At 35.1% G+C, this 17,862-nt stretch overlaps 1 protein-coding gene across 6 annotated transcripts in view; it reads right to left on the bottom strand.

The window, feature by feature from the left end:
- Window positions 1–2,711: 2,711 nt before the first annotated feature.
- The window catches only part of NEDD4 (neural precursor cell expressed, developmentally down-regulated 4, E3 ubiquitin protein ligase), a 96,559-nt gene continuing 81,408 nt past the window's right edge, over window positions 2,712–17,862 (bottom strand). For 5 of the 6 annotated variants that reach the window (XM_006920336.3, XM_025038737.1, XM_015595997.2 and 2 more), the window contains 15 exons: window positions 17,143–17,223; window positions 16,871–16,925; window positions 16,721–16,779; window positions 15,633–15,698; window positions 13,167–13,396; window positions 12,326–12,447; window positions 12,074–12,144; window positions 10,838–10,933; window positions 10,431–10,504; window positions 10,091–10,151; window positions 7,829–7,888; window positions 7,632–7,739; window positions 6,906–7,002; window positions 4,684–4,756; window positions 2,712–4,155 (listed from right to left, as the gene is read on the bottom strand). In XM_006920336.3, the coding sequence (XP_006920398.1) occupies window positions 4,053–4,155; window positions 4,684–4,756; window positions 6,906–7,002; window positions 7,632–7,739; window positions 7,829–7,888; window positions 10,091–10,151; window positions 10,431–10,504; window positions 10,838–10,933; window positions 12,074–12,144; window positions 12,326–12,447; window positions 13,167–13,396; window positions 15,633–15,698; window positions 16,721–16,779; window positions 16,871–16,925; window positions 17,143–17,223 (1,356 nt within the window). In that variant the 3' untranslated portion in view covers window positions 2,712–4,052. The remainder of the gene's footprint in view (window positions 4,156–4,683; window positions 4,757–6,905; window positions 7,003–7,631; window positions 7,740–7,828; window positions 7,889–10,090; window positions 10,152–10,430; window positions 10,505–10,837; window positions 10,934–12,073; window positions 12,145–12,325; window positions 12,448–13,166; window positions 13,397–15,632; window positions 15,699–16,720; window positions 16,780–16,870; window positions 16,926–17,142; window positions 17,224–17,862) is intronic. The other variant, XM_025038736.1, reaches the window with a different exon arrangement.

The following is a 17,862-nucleotide window of genomic DNA, read 5'->3' as shown; positions in this document are numbered from 1 at the left end:
ATAAACAATTGTAATACAATGCCATTCATGTTAGCATATACCAAATGCTGAGGCCACAGCCCCTTTCCACTGGTCCAAAAGGAAGAGTGATTTCTCAGGTGGAAGTTAGAGGTGAAAGGCACAGAAGAGTGTGGTGATTAGGGGCTGGATGGTGGCCTGGTTTGGGTAGAGCATGGGGTGCCCAAGTGGAGTATGATGAAGGTGGAACTAATACATTAAGCTGACAGACTGTATTTCATGTCAGTGGGTTTGGGCTTCATGTTTCTGGCTCTGAGCTCCCAGAGGCTTTTTGGCTGTAGAGTAGACTGATCAGATTTGCTTATCAGGAAGGAAATACTGGTGTGGGATGGAAGGACTGCATGGGATAGAGCACAGGAGAAGAGACTGGCAGAACCTAAACAGGGGGCTAGTTTGGTGATAAACTTTAACTTTTAAAAATACACAAAAATCCACTGAACCCCTTTATTCATAGTGAGGTCCTGAGAGTCTAACACTTAGGTTAATATCTTTTATAAAAAGAACGGGTCTGCCCTCATGGACAGCAAAGCAGGGACTTCCCGTATGGTGATGCATGGTGTGGGCTAGCTACTGCTTGAGCCAGTTAGCACTACAGGGGTGGGAACAAAGAGGGCAGTGGCCTGGGTCCCAAGGATTCTCTGGATTTTAGTGGAAGCAGAAGACTGGAACAGCACCTTCTCAGAGCCAGCCTGGGGCCAGGGAGTGGATTCCCTTCCAACTGGGAAACTTCCAGGTGTCTAAGAGGAAGAAGGAAAAGATACCCAGTTCTGAATCAACACTTGGAACTTCTTTTCTCATAGGAACAATGTTATGAACAGTGGTTAGGTTCAAGGCTGGCCTCTTGAATGAGCAGCGCGAGTGCCTGAAATCCAGTCCATTTGTAACTTCGTTGTCTTCTGGATATTTCACTAACAACCAGACTTCTGGAACAGGACATGACCTGTGTGTAAAGTGGATAATCTCCACTTTATACACAGTATAATGATGTTAGTTCATCAGATATAAATTCAAGATTGTCTTGAGAATTCCTTATGTTGCTTCAGTGGACTAGGCCAGAAGCTATCACCCATAATACTGGCTTGGAGTCATTTCTATTCAAAAATGAATCACAGTTTTTTTCTTTAAAATTAGAATAGAACTTTATTTGTGGTATCAAGATTTTAAAAAAATGTTATAATTTACAGTATTCAATAAATTTTGATACATTAATCTTGATATATGTTTGACATATTAAAATTTTAAAAACAAGGTCAAATGGTTTATAATCAAAACAAATTAACTTCATAATTATATGGAATAATTTCAGCATTATAAATAAAAAATGAAAAAAATACCATTTAAATTTGAGTTTGGATGAAATGCATCTGTAATGCAATTTTATGTCTATATTAAAATTTGTTTGATTCCAGAGAAAATATAGATTAAAATTATGTGCTTATAATTTCTAGAAATATATCTCCTTGCTTTAAGAAAATGACCCTATTTACTCTCCAGCCACAGAATACATTTGAGATACTTTTCTGTCTGAGATGAGGGACTATGTTGCTTGATACAGGTTTCTTCTAGACTGTCAGCCCCCATCTGGGAGTTAGAGGGGATTATGGTCTGTGGCTGGGGGCTGGTAGGAATGAGTCTGGTCTCATTATCACCCTGTTTTATCTGAGTCATAGGATCATCCAAATGAATATCAGTCAGATGAAAAGCAAGCTTTATATTTTCTCAAGCTCTGATATCTGCTATGGTATTTCACAGAAGTAATATTTAAACATGTGATAAAATCCTGTTTTAGCAAAAATAGTTTTCACATTCAGTTTTATGTAATGAGGACATTCCAAAAAGCAATGGCCCATGTTAATTACTCTGCTGATATAGAGAAAATGATTCTGATGGTAAGATCCATGTATAGATAAACATATGTATAGGTGTATGTCTGTATATATTCAGTATCAGAGATGTTCCTTCTTCATTGTCTATTAGGAGGCCTTTTATTTTTAAATGATGAGATTCTTTTGTGGGAGTGTAATTAGTGTCCATACTAGATTTGACAAAATCCAATGGTCAGCACAAAAACACTTTCTGATTGCATGATACTTTACAAAAGACCTCTCTGGAACCACCTCACATGACAATGAGAGTTGGCATGATGATTCTCATTTGACAGATGAAGAAACAAGAGCCCAGGGAGGTTAAGTAAGTTGTTTCAGTTTAAACAGTTGGTAAATGATAAAATTAGGACTATATCTGGTGGTCTTGCCTGAATGCTGGTTAGCACAGTTGGATCAAACATAGGGTGCGTTGATCTGAGTTACTCTCCCTAAGCTGAGCTGTTGATGTGCTGTTGGGAAAGTGGTTTTGCTATTGTCACGTGTGAGATCTCTACCAGGTGCTGGCAGGTACCTATCTTATTATACTCCAGCCAACTTAAACCAATAGCCAGAAGCACTTTTTACAACTCTCAGAGCGTATATACATATATATGTATATGTATTTAAGAAGATTCGTAACATATAATTATTTACAATTATGCCTAAATCACCAAGATACCATACTGAGAAATAGGTTTAACTGTTTACAAGAGCATTTTCTGTATAACCATTCCAATATAGGTATAAAACATATAAATTCAGGCTTGGACACTTTATCCTGGCAGGTACACTGGAACACTTTTGCTTTTGCCTTATTCTTCTCACCCCTACTTTGATTGTTTACAAATTCATTTACACACCTTTTAGCTCCTTGAGGATAAGGGCTGAGCTAGAGTTCTTGGAAGCTGACAACTCTTACCCCAGAGCCTAGCACAGTGCTATGTGCATAGCAGGCTTTCAATAAACATTTGTTGAATCCATCACGTACATGGTTTCTATGTACTTTAGTTTAATTAAAGTAGGATTCTATCTGTAGCATTCTGCTGAAGAGTTTTTGATTTATAGTAAAATATCATCATTTTCATAGTAAACAGTATTTTTTAAAAAGCATAAGGAATACGATAATAAATTTAATACAAATTATGCATTATAACTATTCTTTGGTTATTTTAACTAATTATTTGGTTTATTGACTAAAGTGAAATACTAAAAATATAAAAAGGCAACTACAGAAATTCGCTTAATGTGTAAACATAATAAACCCTGTAAACATATAATTACTACATAATTGTGCAAGTGTAAAGAATGACTAGTAAAGGCAAGTATTATACATTTAACTTAGTTCTTTGAGGCACATTTAGAAATACTGCTTTGTGGAGCTTTAATGTTGGAAGAAGGAATTCTTTTAACTAAAACATGAGAGAGTGATGACTATACCAATGAACCACAAGGCTATACAGGCAAGAGGATGGCAATACTTTTTATCCTTTGCAAATGTGAACTTGCTTCACATGTCTTATATACCACTTTGTTTAGTAAAACCACATATTAACAAAAACCAAATACTTTTAAAATGAAGAAGTAAACACTTTTTTTTTTTTTTGCCAGTGAGTCAGTTGACTGAAATATAGCTAACGCACTTTCCAAGGTTTTTCCAAAAAGCTGGGCAGTAAGGTGCATTAGGCAGGTCCATAAAATAATAAATAGCTGCAGGCAGCGCTAAATATAGTGTAGTTTACTCAGTATTAAAGTATTCTTTTCCAAATTTCAGTTTTCCTTCTCAAAAAGCATCAAACTTTTCACACATGACACTCATCACAAATATTTCACAGTTATAATTTCAGTAGTTTAAGAAAGGACTGCCTAGAAAATACTGTAAAAGAGGTAAATGTTAAGGACAGAACTCACTATTTCAGGCACAAAGGACTTAGGTCCTGGAGTGTGAACTCTAAAGATAGAATGAAACAACTGTGTAAATGAAACACATTATTTTAAAGTAGATAAAATAATGATAAAGTTGTCATATTGTTTCTCCTAATGCTTTTAAATGATTTTCTCCAATATCTGGGAAGAATCAATGGCTGTTTTACTAGTTCCCTGGAAAATTTTAGGTCAAGATTTTGCTTACAAAAAAGTAGCAGTAAGACACCATAGACTATTATCTGTAACCTAATCGACGCCATCAAAACCCTGAGTGTTCTCAATTGCCATCTGAAGTTTATCCCATAATTCTTCAAATGATTCATAGGGTGGCAAGTCCAAGCGATTAAAGCTGAAAGACAGAGAGGAACTGGTTATGGCAGACAATGACAAAGCAAGTATCACCATGGCGAACGCAATAATGCAGCTAATCATAAACAATACTAAAAAATGTCTTATCTGGGGGAGAAGGAAGATATAGGACTGGGCTCTAGGTATGGACTCTACCCACGACTTCTTGGTAGAGTCCTCTTGCTCCTGCCTCATCCTCCAAATGTCTGGGTTCCTCTGTCATTTTAACCTCCAAAAGGGAAGGTTCTAGCTCCCATCATTCATGTGATGGAAGCAACACGTGCTCAAAACTTTAGATGGACCTCTCCAATGTGCAACCTGATATCAAGCCCAGGCCTACCTGGTAAAGAAACACCTGTTCTTGGGTTGGTGTCACTGCCTCCTTCTTCTCCTTCCCCCTCTCGTCCCCCTCCTCCTCCACAGCTACCGCTGACACAGTACAGAGGGGACTAGACCTTCTGTATCTAGACTGTTAGAGGAACTTTGCTCTCTGAGAGCTTGTTCTCTCAGGGTCTAAGAAACTGCTTACCATGTGTGGGCTCTTGGCAGCTTTTCAGGGGTACCCCACTGTTCCACTGTAAATGACTGTGGTCCATTTGAGCCTGTAAAAAAGAAGAAGTTTGCTTTGGTTTCATTTACTCTTCACAAGAATCCTCAGGCAGTTCACAACTCACTTTTTCTAATGTAGAACTTAAACAGAGAACTAATCTAGTTTCTTTAAACTCAAAAGACATGAAGGCTGTCCTGTGCTTAATGGCTTTACTGTCCAGCTATAAAATGAGGATTTCTCTTCTATCAGTTCCTTTGCGACCACCTCCAATTCTACTATTAAGTCTGAGTTAATATTTCCTCAGTCATTTTGTGCACGTGTGTATATGCATTTTTATGTGCATGTGATCCTGTTATACATGCTACGTTTTTCTTTTATTATGGACATTTTTAGAAACTCTTTTTTACTTTGGCATTCTTCCATTTCCAACTCTCAATGTCCTCCAATCACCCAGGTAAGCAATGCTGACGACATGATGTGTAACCTCCCAAACTTTTTTCCATGTCTTGTCATCATACCCAAATATGTGTCGGTGAGTAGAATTGTCGGAAACAGCACTAAAAATATTTAATATTTACAATAGTACAGTTTTCTCAAAAAGCATTACTTTTCACAAATTATCCATCCAAACTATGTTCACAGTGGAAATTTCAGTACTTTTGTCATTGTTTTCCATAACATGGAATCATATCTATTTCCCTGCCTCTTGGTGTTCTCACCTAAACAATCCATCAAGAAAACTCCAAGTCAATCAATATAAACATAACATACTTTTATTGGCTAGATAATACTGCACTGTAATATTAACATTTTGAAGCAACTTCTGCTTCTTTTTGTATAAATACATAAGAATCTGAACTTATATTCTAACATTAACAATTCTGGGCTCTGTGTGTGGGCTACTTCTCCCAAATTCCAACCAGTTTGTGAAATCAGTGGATGGCTGTAGGCCTGGGCGCATAAAAGAGGGAAGTGGAGCTAAAGATGGAAAAAGGTGTTCACTGTGCCTTGATTTTCTCTATGAACTTGCTAAAGCATAGGAGAGATGGAAAGGGAGTCAGGTGAAACCACTAGAAAAATAAATGCTAAGAAATCCAATTAGGCAAGAAATGAGCACATTGGTTAGCGGCAAAGCTCCTGGTCTCATTCTTCTTACTGGGAGTGGTTATTCTAGGTGGACAAGTGGCAGCTGCTTAATAGGTTCTGCAAATAAATATAAATGAAGCTTAACAAGACCAGGTTTGCCAAGGAGGAGATAGAGAGGGTTAGCAATTCCATCATATAGCAAAAGCTTTCTATTTGCCTGAAAAATTCAGCTTAGCAACTACTTAGGCAGCAGTCCCTGACTTCTAGTTCCCAGAACAATTTTAATCTTTGTTGCTCTGAGTAGGGCTCAAATCTTAGCTATACCTTCTTTGAAAGATTTGTTCTTCTTGGTATATTTAAAAACAAGTCAATGTTATTCCAGTAAACAATATGTTAACAGATGGGAGACAAGTTGTTGTGATCTACATCAGAAATAGTACTTTTTTTTAAAAAACAAAATACTCCTCTAGTGTTATGAGGTAAACTGACCAGAAAATAGTTGGATAGGATAAACAAAATTTCACCTTATGGAACACTAACTTAATAGTAGCTATATCAAATAGCAAGAGATATGTGCATTCTTATTCCTAGTCTGGCCATTTCCCACAAGGATGGGAAATAGTAGCCTAGAGATTCTCCACCTCCATGCATGAGGATTCTATGACTGAAAAAGTTTTGGAAACATTGTTTTGTTTTGTTTTCCATAGTAAAGGTTCTGATCAAGTCCCAAAGAAATCTATTTAACTTTGTTTAGTCCAGTATTTCCCATATGTATTCTACTATAGTACTTTTTGTTGTTGTTGTTTTTGTACACTTATGAACATTATGTGGAAATTTATATGGTGCCCTAAACTCAACCTACAGGCACAATGCTTTTTCTATAATGGAATGCAGGATTAAAAATTCAAGAATAGAAAATAAGTGATTTAATGTTTCCAGTTTTCAGGAGGTATACACATATTTTGGCCTATTATAGTGTATTGAATTATATTATTTGAAAATCTCTTTTTATTAAGCTAAATATCTGTATAAATGATAAAGGCTTGAAGGCTAATCAGCCATAATAAAGACAATTGCATCACTCCATTTTTAAATTATGTATGGAAAATCCTTACCATATAGTTCAGCAAATCCATTCATAGGCACACGAGATGTACCAGTGACAAACTGAAGTAATCTTATTCTTTTTTCTGAATCCATCATTAAAACAGCCTGAATAAAGTAAAAACAGCATGTAGGAATACCATTGAAAAAAAGGGTTACAAAACTCTCCTGAAAAATATGCTATCAGAATTTAGTTAGAGCATTAATGATCACTTATTAAATCTGCATGTTTCTTTCAGTTAAATTGGTGTTTAGGGGTGGTTTATAAAGTTCTTAAAAATTTCATTTCCAAGGCTATGTGGTAACTCTTTAGAATGGGATTATAGCTTAATAAAGTAACAAAACTTTCTCCTTAGATGTGACTCATGGCTTTTAAAAAATTTTATTTATTGATATTTTTGAGTGACATACACATTTCTCCAGAAGACTGAGACTTCCAGAGAATAAACAGCAGGTTATTGCAAGTTCTCTTGAAAAGTCCCTTCTTTACTAAGGAACTATAAGTGTCTATCTCAACTGTCACTGCCAATAATACCTTCTGAGCACTTTACCTTACTTATCTATAACTATGTCTGGAGACTGGGACCATACCCAGAAGGTAGATTTATACAGTACAAAATTAAAGATAATTTGTGCTGGCCTATATTTCGTCTTATCTATAAGAGAAGGTAACTAGTGAAGTTAAATATGACTGAATCTATCAAAAGTAATTTATGAAAATAGAAGCTTTCAATTACCTTCCAAAACCACTGGATGACTGGATGGTTGATACTGTAGCCATTTTTATACTTTGTGTGTTCTCGCCAGTCGTTCACATCAACGTCTCCCAAGCCACACATAAGAAGCTGCATAATAAGAAATGTCAAACTGTAGGCAAGAAACATGGGTACAAAAGTCCTGTTTTAAATATTATTATGAAACTAATATTTCTTACCTCTAGCTCATTTTCATCAAAAATTTTGATGAGATCCTGTGGTATTAGTTCAAAAAATCCCTAGAAGAAAGAATGGATTTAAAAACCTAGTTAGCAAGGTCAATGGACAATCCTTTACTTTAGCTCTTGGGTGCTACTGGAGAAATCCCACATCCACCTAGATTCCTACCATTATACATTCATGGGCTCTAAACTCAACTGAGATTTAATATTGGCAAGAAAATCTAAGTGTCCATAGTCTGTTCTCTCACTGAATCCTCAAAGTGGCAATTAGAAAACTTCCCCATACTTCTCAAGCCTTGTCACCCCCTTCTTTACAGTAGATAATTTCCATCTGAGAGAGAAAACAGAGGTGATTATGCAGGATGGAATGTACTCAACCTTCCACATCCCCATGTACCAACCAGCACCGACATCCATCATGACCTCCTTCTCACTACAGTGGAGAGAGGTACCACTTCCTCTCTGTGCTTCACCTGCTTCCTCAAGGAGGCCATCTCGCTAAACCTCCTTCTCTTCATTAGCTCATTCTTTATGCATTTAAATTTGTTCTAGCCACATCTACCTTAAAAACAAAACAAAAGGGCAAACACCTCTTCTCTTCACAGCCAAGTTCTTGACAGTGTTATACATTCCTGAATCTAACCATTCACCTCCTATCTCTCAACTCATTGCAATCTGACCTCTATGCCTCTGCTCCACTGAACCTATTCTAGAAAATGCCAAAAACAGCTTTGCAGCCAAATCTGATAAACACTTTCTAGTTCTATGTCTTCGTTGACTTCTCTGCAGTATGATATTGTTGAAAACACCTTTGTTCTTGAAACTTTGCTGTTGATGGGTTTTCACTGATGTCTGCCTTTGCTAATTTCCTTTAGTTTCCTTTTTTACCGTCCATTCCTTAAATGTTGGTGTTCCCAGGTCTCCATGTGTGGCCGTCTACTTTTACCTTTCTGTTCTTTCAAATTTTCCACAGCTCTACTATGTATCCACAGATGATTCCCAAATCCATACTGCCACTCCAAATATCTACCCTTTAAATCACTCTATGCTGTGAATCTCCCCTCCTGAACACCATTCAAATGCACACACAGCTCTCTTCCCAGCACCACTGTCTTTGTTCCTGTCTTGGCCTGCATTATGGTAACACTTTCCCAACAGCCTCTCCTGCCAGTCTTGCCCTCCTCTAATTCACTACATGTCATTTCTAGAATGATCTGAGTAAAATGTAAATTGAATTCCAGGGTTTTCTTGTTTAATGGTCTTTAATGCCATCTTCCTTCCCCTCACTGGACTTCAGAGAAAACTCTAACAAACAGGCCCTTCATAATCTGGTTTTGGTTAGCTCTCTAGGCTTAGTTTTACCTCTTACATCCTCTTACCCAGTATAGAAATTGCTTGTATTTTCTCTAATGTGCACATACTATTGTATTGCCAGACTTGTGCTGCTCCCTCTGCCCGGAATTGCATTTCCCTTTTTTCTGTGGTTTGCCAAACTCTCTAGTTCTTCCCTGCCCATTTCTTCCACCTCTCTCTGCTCTGGTTTCTTCTTCTCTTCTGTGCTTCCCCAGCACTTCAGCTTTGCCTCTATCCATTTTACTCTTTAGATTATCTGTTCCTTGATAGCAAGACCTATGTCTTTTTGCCTCATATAGCACCAGACACATAATCAGTGCTTAATATTGAATAAATAAAAAAGTATGTAATCATTATTTAACAGAAGATTTTGTTAGCTTAAGACATGAGTGCCCTGACAATAGCTTAATTGTTCATGGATTGGGGAAGTTTAAATAACTTATAAATTTATATTATGAATAAAATACAGCCACAGAGAAAGGTAGCTATACATCTTGAACATGTAAGGATCTCTAATAGATAGCTGATAAGAGAATAAAACAAGTTGCAAACCAACATGTATAGCAAGATCCCATTTAGAAAAAGAAACAAATGGCATATTCTACTATCCCTATAGCACTTTTGCTCCTTTGTTCACCTAAGGTTACTCAAGGTGAGGGGTGTAGGACTAGAAAAAGGTGAAAGGCAGTGATAGGTGTGAAGGTTTATTGCATGGACTTCCTGAATGACTGAGTTTTAACAGTGAACATCTATTCACTTAATATTTTGTTAATATAAAAATATAATTTAAATGGTTTTGAAAAGCAAGTCACATACTAATTGTTTCTGATGTGATAAGACCCAATATTGAAAACTTATGTACTGTACTCTGAAATTCCAGAAGAGCAAACAAGAGAAAATGAATACCTCTTTAAAAGCAGCCATTTGCTTCTGGATTCGGTTCACAAATCGCCACTGTATTACAAGACTAAAAGAAACAAAACATTTCATCTTTTTCACATGAACCAAGAAAAAATTTTAAGGTACATTTGTTCTGGCTAGAAACAAAAAAATAAAGACTGGCTGGGCCCAAGGCAAAATTAAATATGAGCGGGTAATAGGGCATTCCTATAGGAAGAGAAAAAGATCTGAGACTCTGGCTAAAGAAAAAGAGAGTGTACAACGAGTCTTCCCAGAAAGAAGTAAAAATTATTTCCAGTAAAGTATTTACTAAGTATGGTAAAATACTTACTAACAAAATACTTACTAAATATATTCCTTTTTGTTCTTATTGGTGACAACTATTTCTGATCCACCAATTTTCAACTCATGTTGATGTGTCTAAAATTAAACACGATACCTTGATATGTTATTTTAGTGAAAAAAAATAAAGTATACATATTATAGTTATACCAGAAACCTGGTGTTTTAAATTAAATCCATTCAAAAGCTAAGAAAACTTAAAATATTAGTTTTACTAAAATAAATATGAAATGAGTCAAATGTCAAAGAAAGCAGAAATTCTTGCTGAGAGACAGCTTTTGTTACTGGAAAATAATTTTAAAATAGAGCACAGAAGTGTGTTGAATATCTGCAGTAGTTAACATCTAAACTTCAGTTATAATATTTGTTTCACAGTTTATGTGCCATTTTAATTAATCAAAATTTACAAACCTGTCCAAAAAGTTCTTCATCTATGACAAACCTAAGGTCCAATTCTGTTGGATCATTTTCAAGAATCCATCTTAATGAATTGTAATATTCACTATCCTAAATGGAAAAAAATTGCATATTTAAAACTTATATATAAAAAGAAGATACCTGACCCTGCAAAGAAATTACACTGAGGAGCTGAATAATTGAACAAAAGATAAAATAGTCTTGGGACAATTTTTTCATATACACACAAGTATTATAAAAACAGATCAGTGACTAGTAAGTGTGAGAGTAAAAACGCATATATTAGTAGAGTGGTGAATGCTTAAGTTTAGAATTTATCTCCGTGTGGAAGCAGTAGAGGTGCAGATTTCATTATCCAGTTAAAAGTCAATAAAGCAGTTTTCAGAAGAATCCTATCTTCCACAGATACCCAGGAGCACCTAGCACCTTTCTCATATGGTCTATGAGACTGCGTGTGAAATGTTTAAGCCGCTGTGAGGAGGCTGTTATTGATACTGGGCCCAAGTTAAAGAAAAATCTCAAATACAAAATCTCAATTAACCAACTCAAATAACTGTACAATCTTATGATTTATAAAAAGAATCATACTGTTCACACTGATAATGTGTCACAAAAAAGAAAATAAAAAATGAACTTCGTACCAAAGAAGATGTCTCAGAATCCAGGTGTACAACAACACAGTGTTCGAGGCTATTAAGTATGGGCTACAGCCTGGATTCAATACTTGCATTTCTGTTTCTTAAGGCCTTGCCTTTGAACTGTTATTTTGAAAACATATACTATGCATCATCGAAGATCACAATTCAAACACTGATGCAAGAAATACATAAAAATGTTGTATAGCATGTTGTAGTATTTAGGAAGAAATTTACTGATATCTGTAACTTTCTTTGAAATGCATCAAAAAATAAGATGGGTTGATGGATAGAGGGGTAGACAGGTGAAGAGGTATGTGAAAAGTAAGAGACAGGTGAAGAGGTATGTGAAAACTAAGTATAAATAAAAAGCCAATTGTGGAATGTGGGTGGTGGATATGCACATGCCCACTGTAAAAATTTTTCAATTTTATTATATTTTGGAAATTCTTTCATAATAAAATGTTGGGGAAAATGTTCATTTGTGTTTTGGAACATTATAAGCTATTAATTTCTTCATCATTAAAAGCTAACTCTTTAAAATATTCAGTTGCCAGTTAAATAATACTCTATATTATAAGTGAAAAACACATACCACTGATTCCATATCATGAAGAGTTATTGGTTTGTGTAGCATCATCTTGTAAAATGGGCGGATGAAAAAACCTTGCAAAAAATCAAATGTATTTAAAATGACTACCAAGTGAACGAAATCAGATAATTACATTATAATTATATTGCATAATTATGCCATTACATTATATAGTTATATAGAATTATACATGTAATTACATTATAATATGATAATTACAATTACATATAAAAAAGTTTTAAGCTTAATACCAACCATCCAACAATTTGCCATGATAAACTGCCATTCCAGCTACCCGGCCAATAAAGCAGAAGTAAGAAAGGTGATCTTCATTACACAACCCAGAGTTTGGGTTTATCTGTAGGGTATAATTATCCCTGTAAAGACAACCACATTTAAATGCTCCTCTCTATATTTCACGTAAAAATTTAAATACAACAATTATAAATTATCTCTCTCTCTTTAGAGTTGTTTACCTCTATTAGAACCACATCAGATCATTGATCTAATGGGTTTAAAAACAGTGATATCTGTCAAAAGGTAGAAACAACCCAAATGTTCATCAAAAGATAAATGGATAAACAAAACGTAGTATATGCACATTATGGGATATTATTCAGCCTTCAAAAGGAAGGAGATTCTGACACATGCTATGATATGGATGAACCCTGAGGGCATTATGCTAATGAAATAAGTCAGTCACAAAAGGACAGTAATGTATGATTCCCGTATAATGAGGCATCTAGGGTAGTCAAATTCATGGAAGCAGAATGGTGGTTGCCAGGGGCTGAGGGAGTTGGTGTTTAAGGGGTACAGAGTTTCAGTTCTGGAGATGGATGGTAGTCAGGTTTGCACAAAAATGTGAAAAGTACTTAATTCCACTGAACTGTACACTCACTTTAAAATGCTTAAAATGGTAAATTTCATGTTAAGCATATTTTACCACAATTTTTTAAAATGTTATTTTGAAACAACACTAGTTAAACACTTCCCTTTTTGGCATATTGTAACATACATTTTTCTTGTGTCATACAACACTGTTACTTTCAAAACAGTGATTTTTTTTTCTGTATACAGTCATTGAAAAGGTACTTACGTAGCAGAATATTCAAACAATCCATAGTAAGGATTAAACATTTCTTTTGAGATCAGAAAGAACCATTCTCTGGCGACTCCTCCGTAATCTAGTCCCTTTTCACCATCAAACTCAATCCACAGTCGAGCCTTGAGGAAGTCTGCTCTCTTGACACCCATAATCCTCCTGTAAGAGTCCTCAAGAACATTTGCACGGCGAAGTTTCATTTCTAATTTGCTTGGAATGTCATTCTGAAAACCCAGAGAAGACTTATGCTTTAAACCAATTCAACATGACAGCAAATTTATCTCATGGAAGTTGTAAAATTCATTGTATTCTACCTTGTGTCCAAGACCTTTTTTTCAGGGAAAACATGACTAGGAATATGGCCAATATTTCCTCTGTAGTATGAAAGAATTCATGCATTTTCTCTAGTCACTTAATAATATAAACTTCTGATTTTTGTATCTGAAGAAAAAGCTACTGATGGAGGTAATAATGGTCACATGAAGGCATTTCATGAAGTCTTTTCCACCTTTCCTCCTTGGAACCTATCCTGCGCCTCATTCCTTAATAGGTGCTAACATTTACAGACTGTGCCAGGCACTGTGCCCAGCATTTTAATGGGTTAATTGATTTACTGCTCAACAACACTATGGAGAAGCTATTATTGTCTCCATTTTATGGATGAAAAAACTGAAGACAGGAATTTAGAAAGGCTTAGCTCCTGAGTCTTTGCTCTTAATGAATGGGCTACACTGTTAAGGATAAGACAGAGGAAAAGGTGCAGGATAGCTCAAGGTTTTGTAGCATTTGTTTTTAGTATTTTTATCTCTGTCCTGGTGTTCTGCTCTCTTGCTGTGATGTATCCAGATATGGATTTTGCTTTTTAAATCCTGCCTGGGACTTTTTGTTAAACAGGATTCAGATTCTCAGTCTCTTCCCCCGTGCTCTTGAGTCTCTCATTCTGGAATGACTTGTCTCTTAACCTTTATTTCATGTTTTTATCTCTTTATATAACTTTGTTGCATTCTGGATAATTTCCTCACAAATTTTCTCTCTTAATCATGGATACATTGTGATAGTTAAGAACACAGCTCCGGAGCTAAATCACTTGGTTTGTATCTAGCTTTAACACTGATAACCATGGGACTTGATCACGTTATCTAATCTCTCTATGCCTGTTTCCTCATCTGTAAAATGTGATAATAACAGTCCCTTCCTTATAGAGTAATTTAGAGATTACGTGAATAATACATATAGCTTGCTAAGAAGAATGCCGGGTATTTAGTGAGAGGGCAATAAATACTACTGCTTTCATCATAATTTTGTGTTCTGTGACCTGTTTTTAAAGGCCTTGTTCCATATATCCTGCTGCCTGGAAGACATCACTAATTAGATACTATAACATGTTTACAAGTGTTCAGAGTGACAGAGGAGTGAGTGCTTCTATTCCACCAGCATCTTTTCATTAACAGTGAACATATTTACCAGACAAATGAATCAACAAAGATATACAATCACAAAGAATTTTAAGAAGTAGAAAACAAATTTCCAGAGCAATTATAACACAAAGTTATTATTGAAGATGAGTAAAAAGTTGCTGATATTCTACAATTTTAGAATCGTATTTAGGTATAAAATATTTACACCAAATAACTACTACATTTCATTCTTGTTAAATTTTGGATGAAAAAAATCTGTGGTAGCAGACCCACCATCTTGAATCTTTGGAAAAGCAGGCTTCCGGCTTAGAACGCAAGAAAGTGTAACCCAATATAGCCACCTAGTGGTAGTATTCCTAAACTGCAGGGAAAGGGGAAAAGTATGAGCAAATTAGAAAGGCATTAAAAAAACGGTCATCACCAACAGAAATGAAATAGATGAGTAGATGATGAGTTTAGCTCCAAACATATTGAATTTATGGTGATGGAAAAAAAGTATAGTGAACATTTCTGATCAGCAGAAGGAGACAAGCAACAAGAGCACTGTTCCAATTGCAGTTGTATTTTCAAATCATGCGGTAGTAATATGTTATATTTGAAGCTGTAGAGAATAAATGACTATCACTGGAAAACAATGGTCAAAGCAAAAAAGAAATCAAGAGACTCCTCCTACACAATCAAAGACTAGACCAGGAGATAATCTCCTGAGCTACTCTTGCTCAGATTCTACAAAGCCCAAGACCCACAAACCCTACTAGAAAAATAGGTTAGAGCTCTTTAAAAGCAAACTTTTAATACTCTTTTTCCAGATTACAAGTTATCTTAAAAAATAAAGACATAAAATAATTGTGGTCTCTAATGATATATCAAATAAAAGGCATCCTTTCCCTATAAGAAACTAAAGTTGTTACAAATATAGAATAAATTCTTTATTACGTTTTTTCCTTTTTTTGATCCCTTTCATCCATTTTAAAATGCATTTCCCATTACTTTCGGTGTATATAACATTCATTCCTAAGAACTCATTATAAGTATCACTAACCTGCTTCTTCAACTTTCTTCGGAAGAACTCATACTTTCTTTTGTAATCCCTGGAGTAGGGAACTGCCTTGAGTTGAAAATTTTGGAAAAACAAAGAAGGTTTAGGTTGTTTTATTTTGGAAAAAGTTTCTCTCTGGGTATTTTATGAACATAAGTTAAAAGCATTAAAAAAGGATATTTGGAAACAAAAGTTTAATTTAAATAAAAACAAATATAAAACTTAAAGATTTTAATTTTTGTTTAAGTTAAAATTGTATTCAGCAATTCCTATGGCTGTAATTTTCATCATTTGATATTCTTGAAATGCAACATGCCAGAGACACAGGATTTTTTTTTTCCAAGTAGAGAAATATTAGAAATGAAAATTTCCATTTCTAAAGAGACTTTCAAAGTGATTTCTCCATTAAGGGAACAATTTGAAAAATGTACTTTTTCCTTGAACTCTGAGGAGTTGCCTTTTTTATCCATTATTTTAAAAGACTAAACATGGAGACGAAAGAGTAATCTAAAAGAACTGTATCTTCAATTTTATTTATTTTTATGAATTAGAAAACATTTAAAACTGAAAAACAAAAAACGAAAAAAGTCGATATATAAAGAGGATAATGATTTTCTTATTAACCTGACTCGAGTAGCATAAACATCATGCATGGCATGAGTGTGTTGTATATACATATCATATCTATATGAGTGTGTCATATCTTGTATCTTATATATACAATGATTCCTGCCAAAAAGTTCAAGACATGACCCTGGAATGGATAGGGCACTGTCTGCCTCCTCACTTGGTACAATCTTGGATCCTCTCTAATCTGCTGTGGACTGCCAACATCCTTTGTAGACAATGGCAAGTACCAGCCTGAGCACAGCAGCCCACTGCCTTAGCATTTTGACTGCCTGGCTCACTAGTTTCCCAAAGCTATTGTGTAGAGTAAGAATAATTAAGACCTGGAGTAGGGGTGGTGGCGGAGAGAATTGCAAATGTGCTTCACTCTCACTGCATGTAGGGTTATGCCCTTGACCATTTACCCTTGAAGAAACAGGTGAGAGGACAATCCCATCAGAACACACTGGTACAAAGAGACTTACTGGTCCAGTTATTGCTACGTTCTGTAACCGAGGATCTTCCCATTGTGTTCTTTTTATATCTGAAAAGAAAGAAAAAAGATGTTCTTCATTCTCATGTACAAAATTCAATATTACAAAAAATAACGTAATGAAAAATCATGCTGCACATACTGTGATTTATGTAGAAGACTCTTCCATCTGTGTGAGTTCTTTCTTCCCATCCTGGCTATAATGGAGAATGTATTTTGATTATTTTAGGAAAGGGTTTTAGATGTATGGGTCGAAAAACAGCATTGGTTATATGGTTACTTTAATTTGCATATTTCATTCTTAGTAGAACGCATCAACACTTTAATAATATTAGTTACAGTTGTTAAATAATGACTATATTCCAAAATGTTCGAGATAACCAAGTTAGATTGGTGGCAGTTCTGTAAACTTACAGGTAAAGGCCCCAGATCATTGGAAGAATCAAGCAATGTCTTTCCTCTCAGAAGAGCTGGAATTTTCAGTCTTGGATCTTCCTTTTTTGGCAAATAAAGAAAGCGTGGCACACACAAATTTTAAAATCATGAAAGCCAATTTGTTACTATGTTTTCTAATATCAATGGATATTTAAAATATTCTCTTTTAAAAGTCTACTTTTATAATATTCATAGCAAAAAAAGTCCACTTTTATTTCATTTGCTTATTTCATCTGTAAAATAACAGTTTCTCCGTGTAAAATCTCATTCTCAGCTTACAATATTCAGTTCTCAGATCTTAGAGGAGTTTCAGTGTTAACTAATCATCTCTTTCACAGAAACCATTCAAAGTATTTTGCCCTACTCTTTAGGGATTGTGTCACTACATAGGACTCTTCTCTAAATAAAAATTGGTGAAAGAATGGGACAGTAAACTGGACCACATGTTATTTCTGAGGCCCTGAACATGCTTTTTGGCACCTATCTGTTAAAGTGTTGATTTATTAATATTTTTGAAGGTAACTCAAAAAGGTTATTAAAGTCAATCAAATTGTTGAGAGAACAAAATTCAATTTATTTGGATTAATTCACATGTTATTACTTTAATATTATTTTATTCAATAATTCATTAAACTATCTTAGTTTTATTTAGGTACACTGGTCTCTTAAATAAATTAATCAAAATCTATACTTCCTGCT

This window comes from Pteropus alecto, unplaced genomic scaffold (genome assembly GCF_000325575.1).
Source record: "Pteropus alecto unplaced genomic scaffold, ASM32557v1 scaffold86, whole genome shotgun sequence".
NCBI lineage: Eukaryota > Metazoa > Chordata > Mammalia > Chiroptera > Pteropodidae > Pteropus > Pteropus alecto.
The sequence above is the reverse complement of the archived record's forward strand: the minus strand, read 5'-3'. Positions and strand labels throughout refer to the sequence as shown.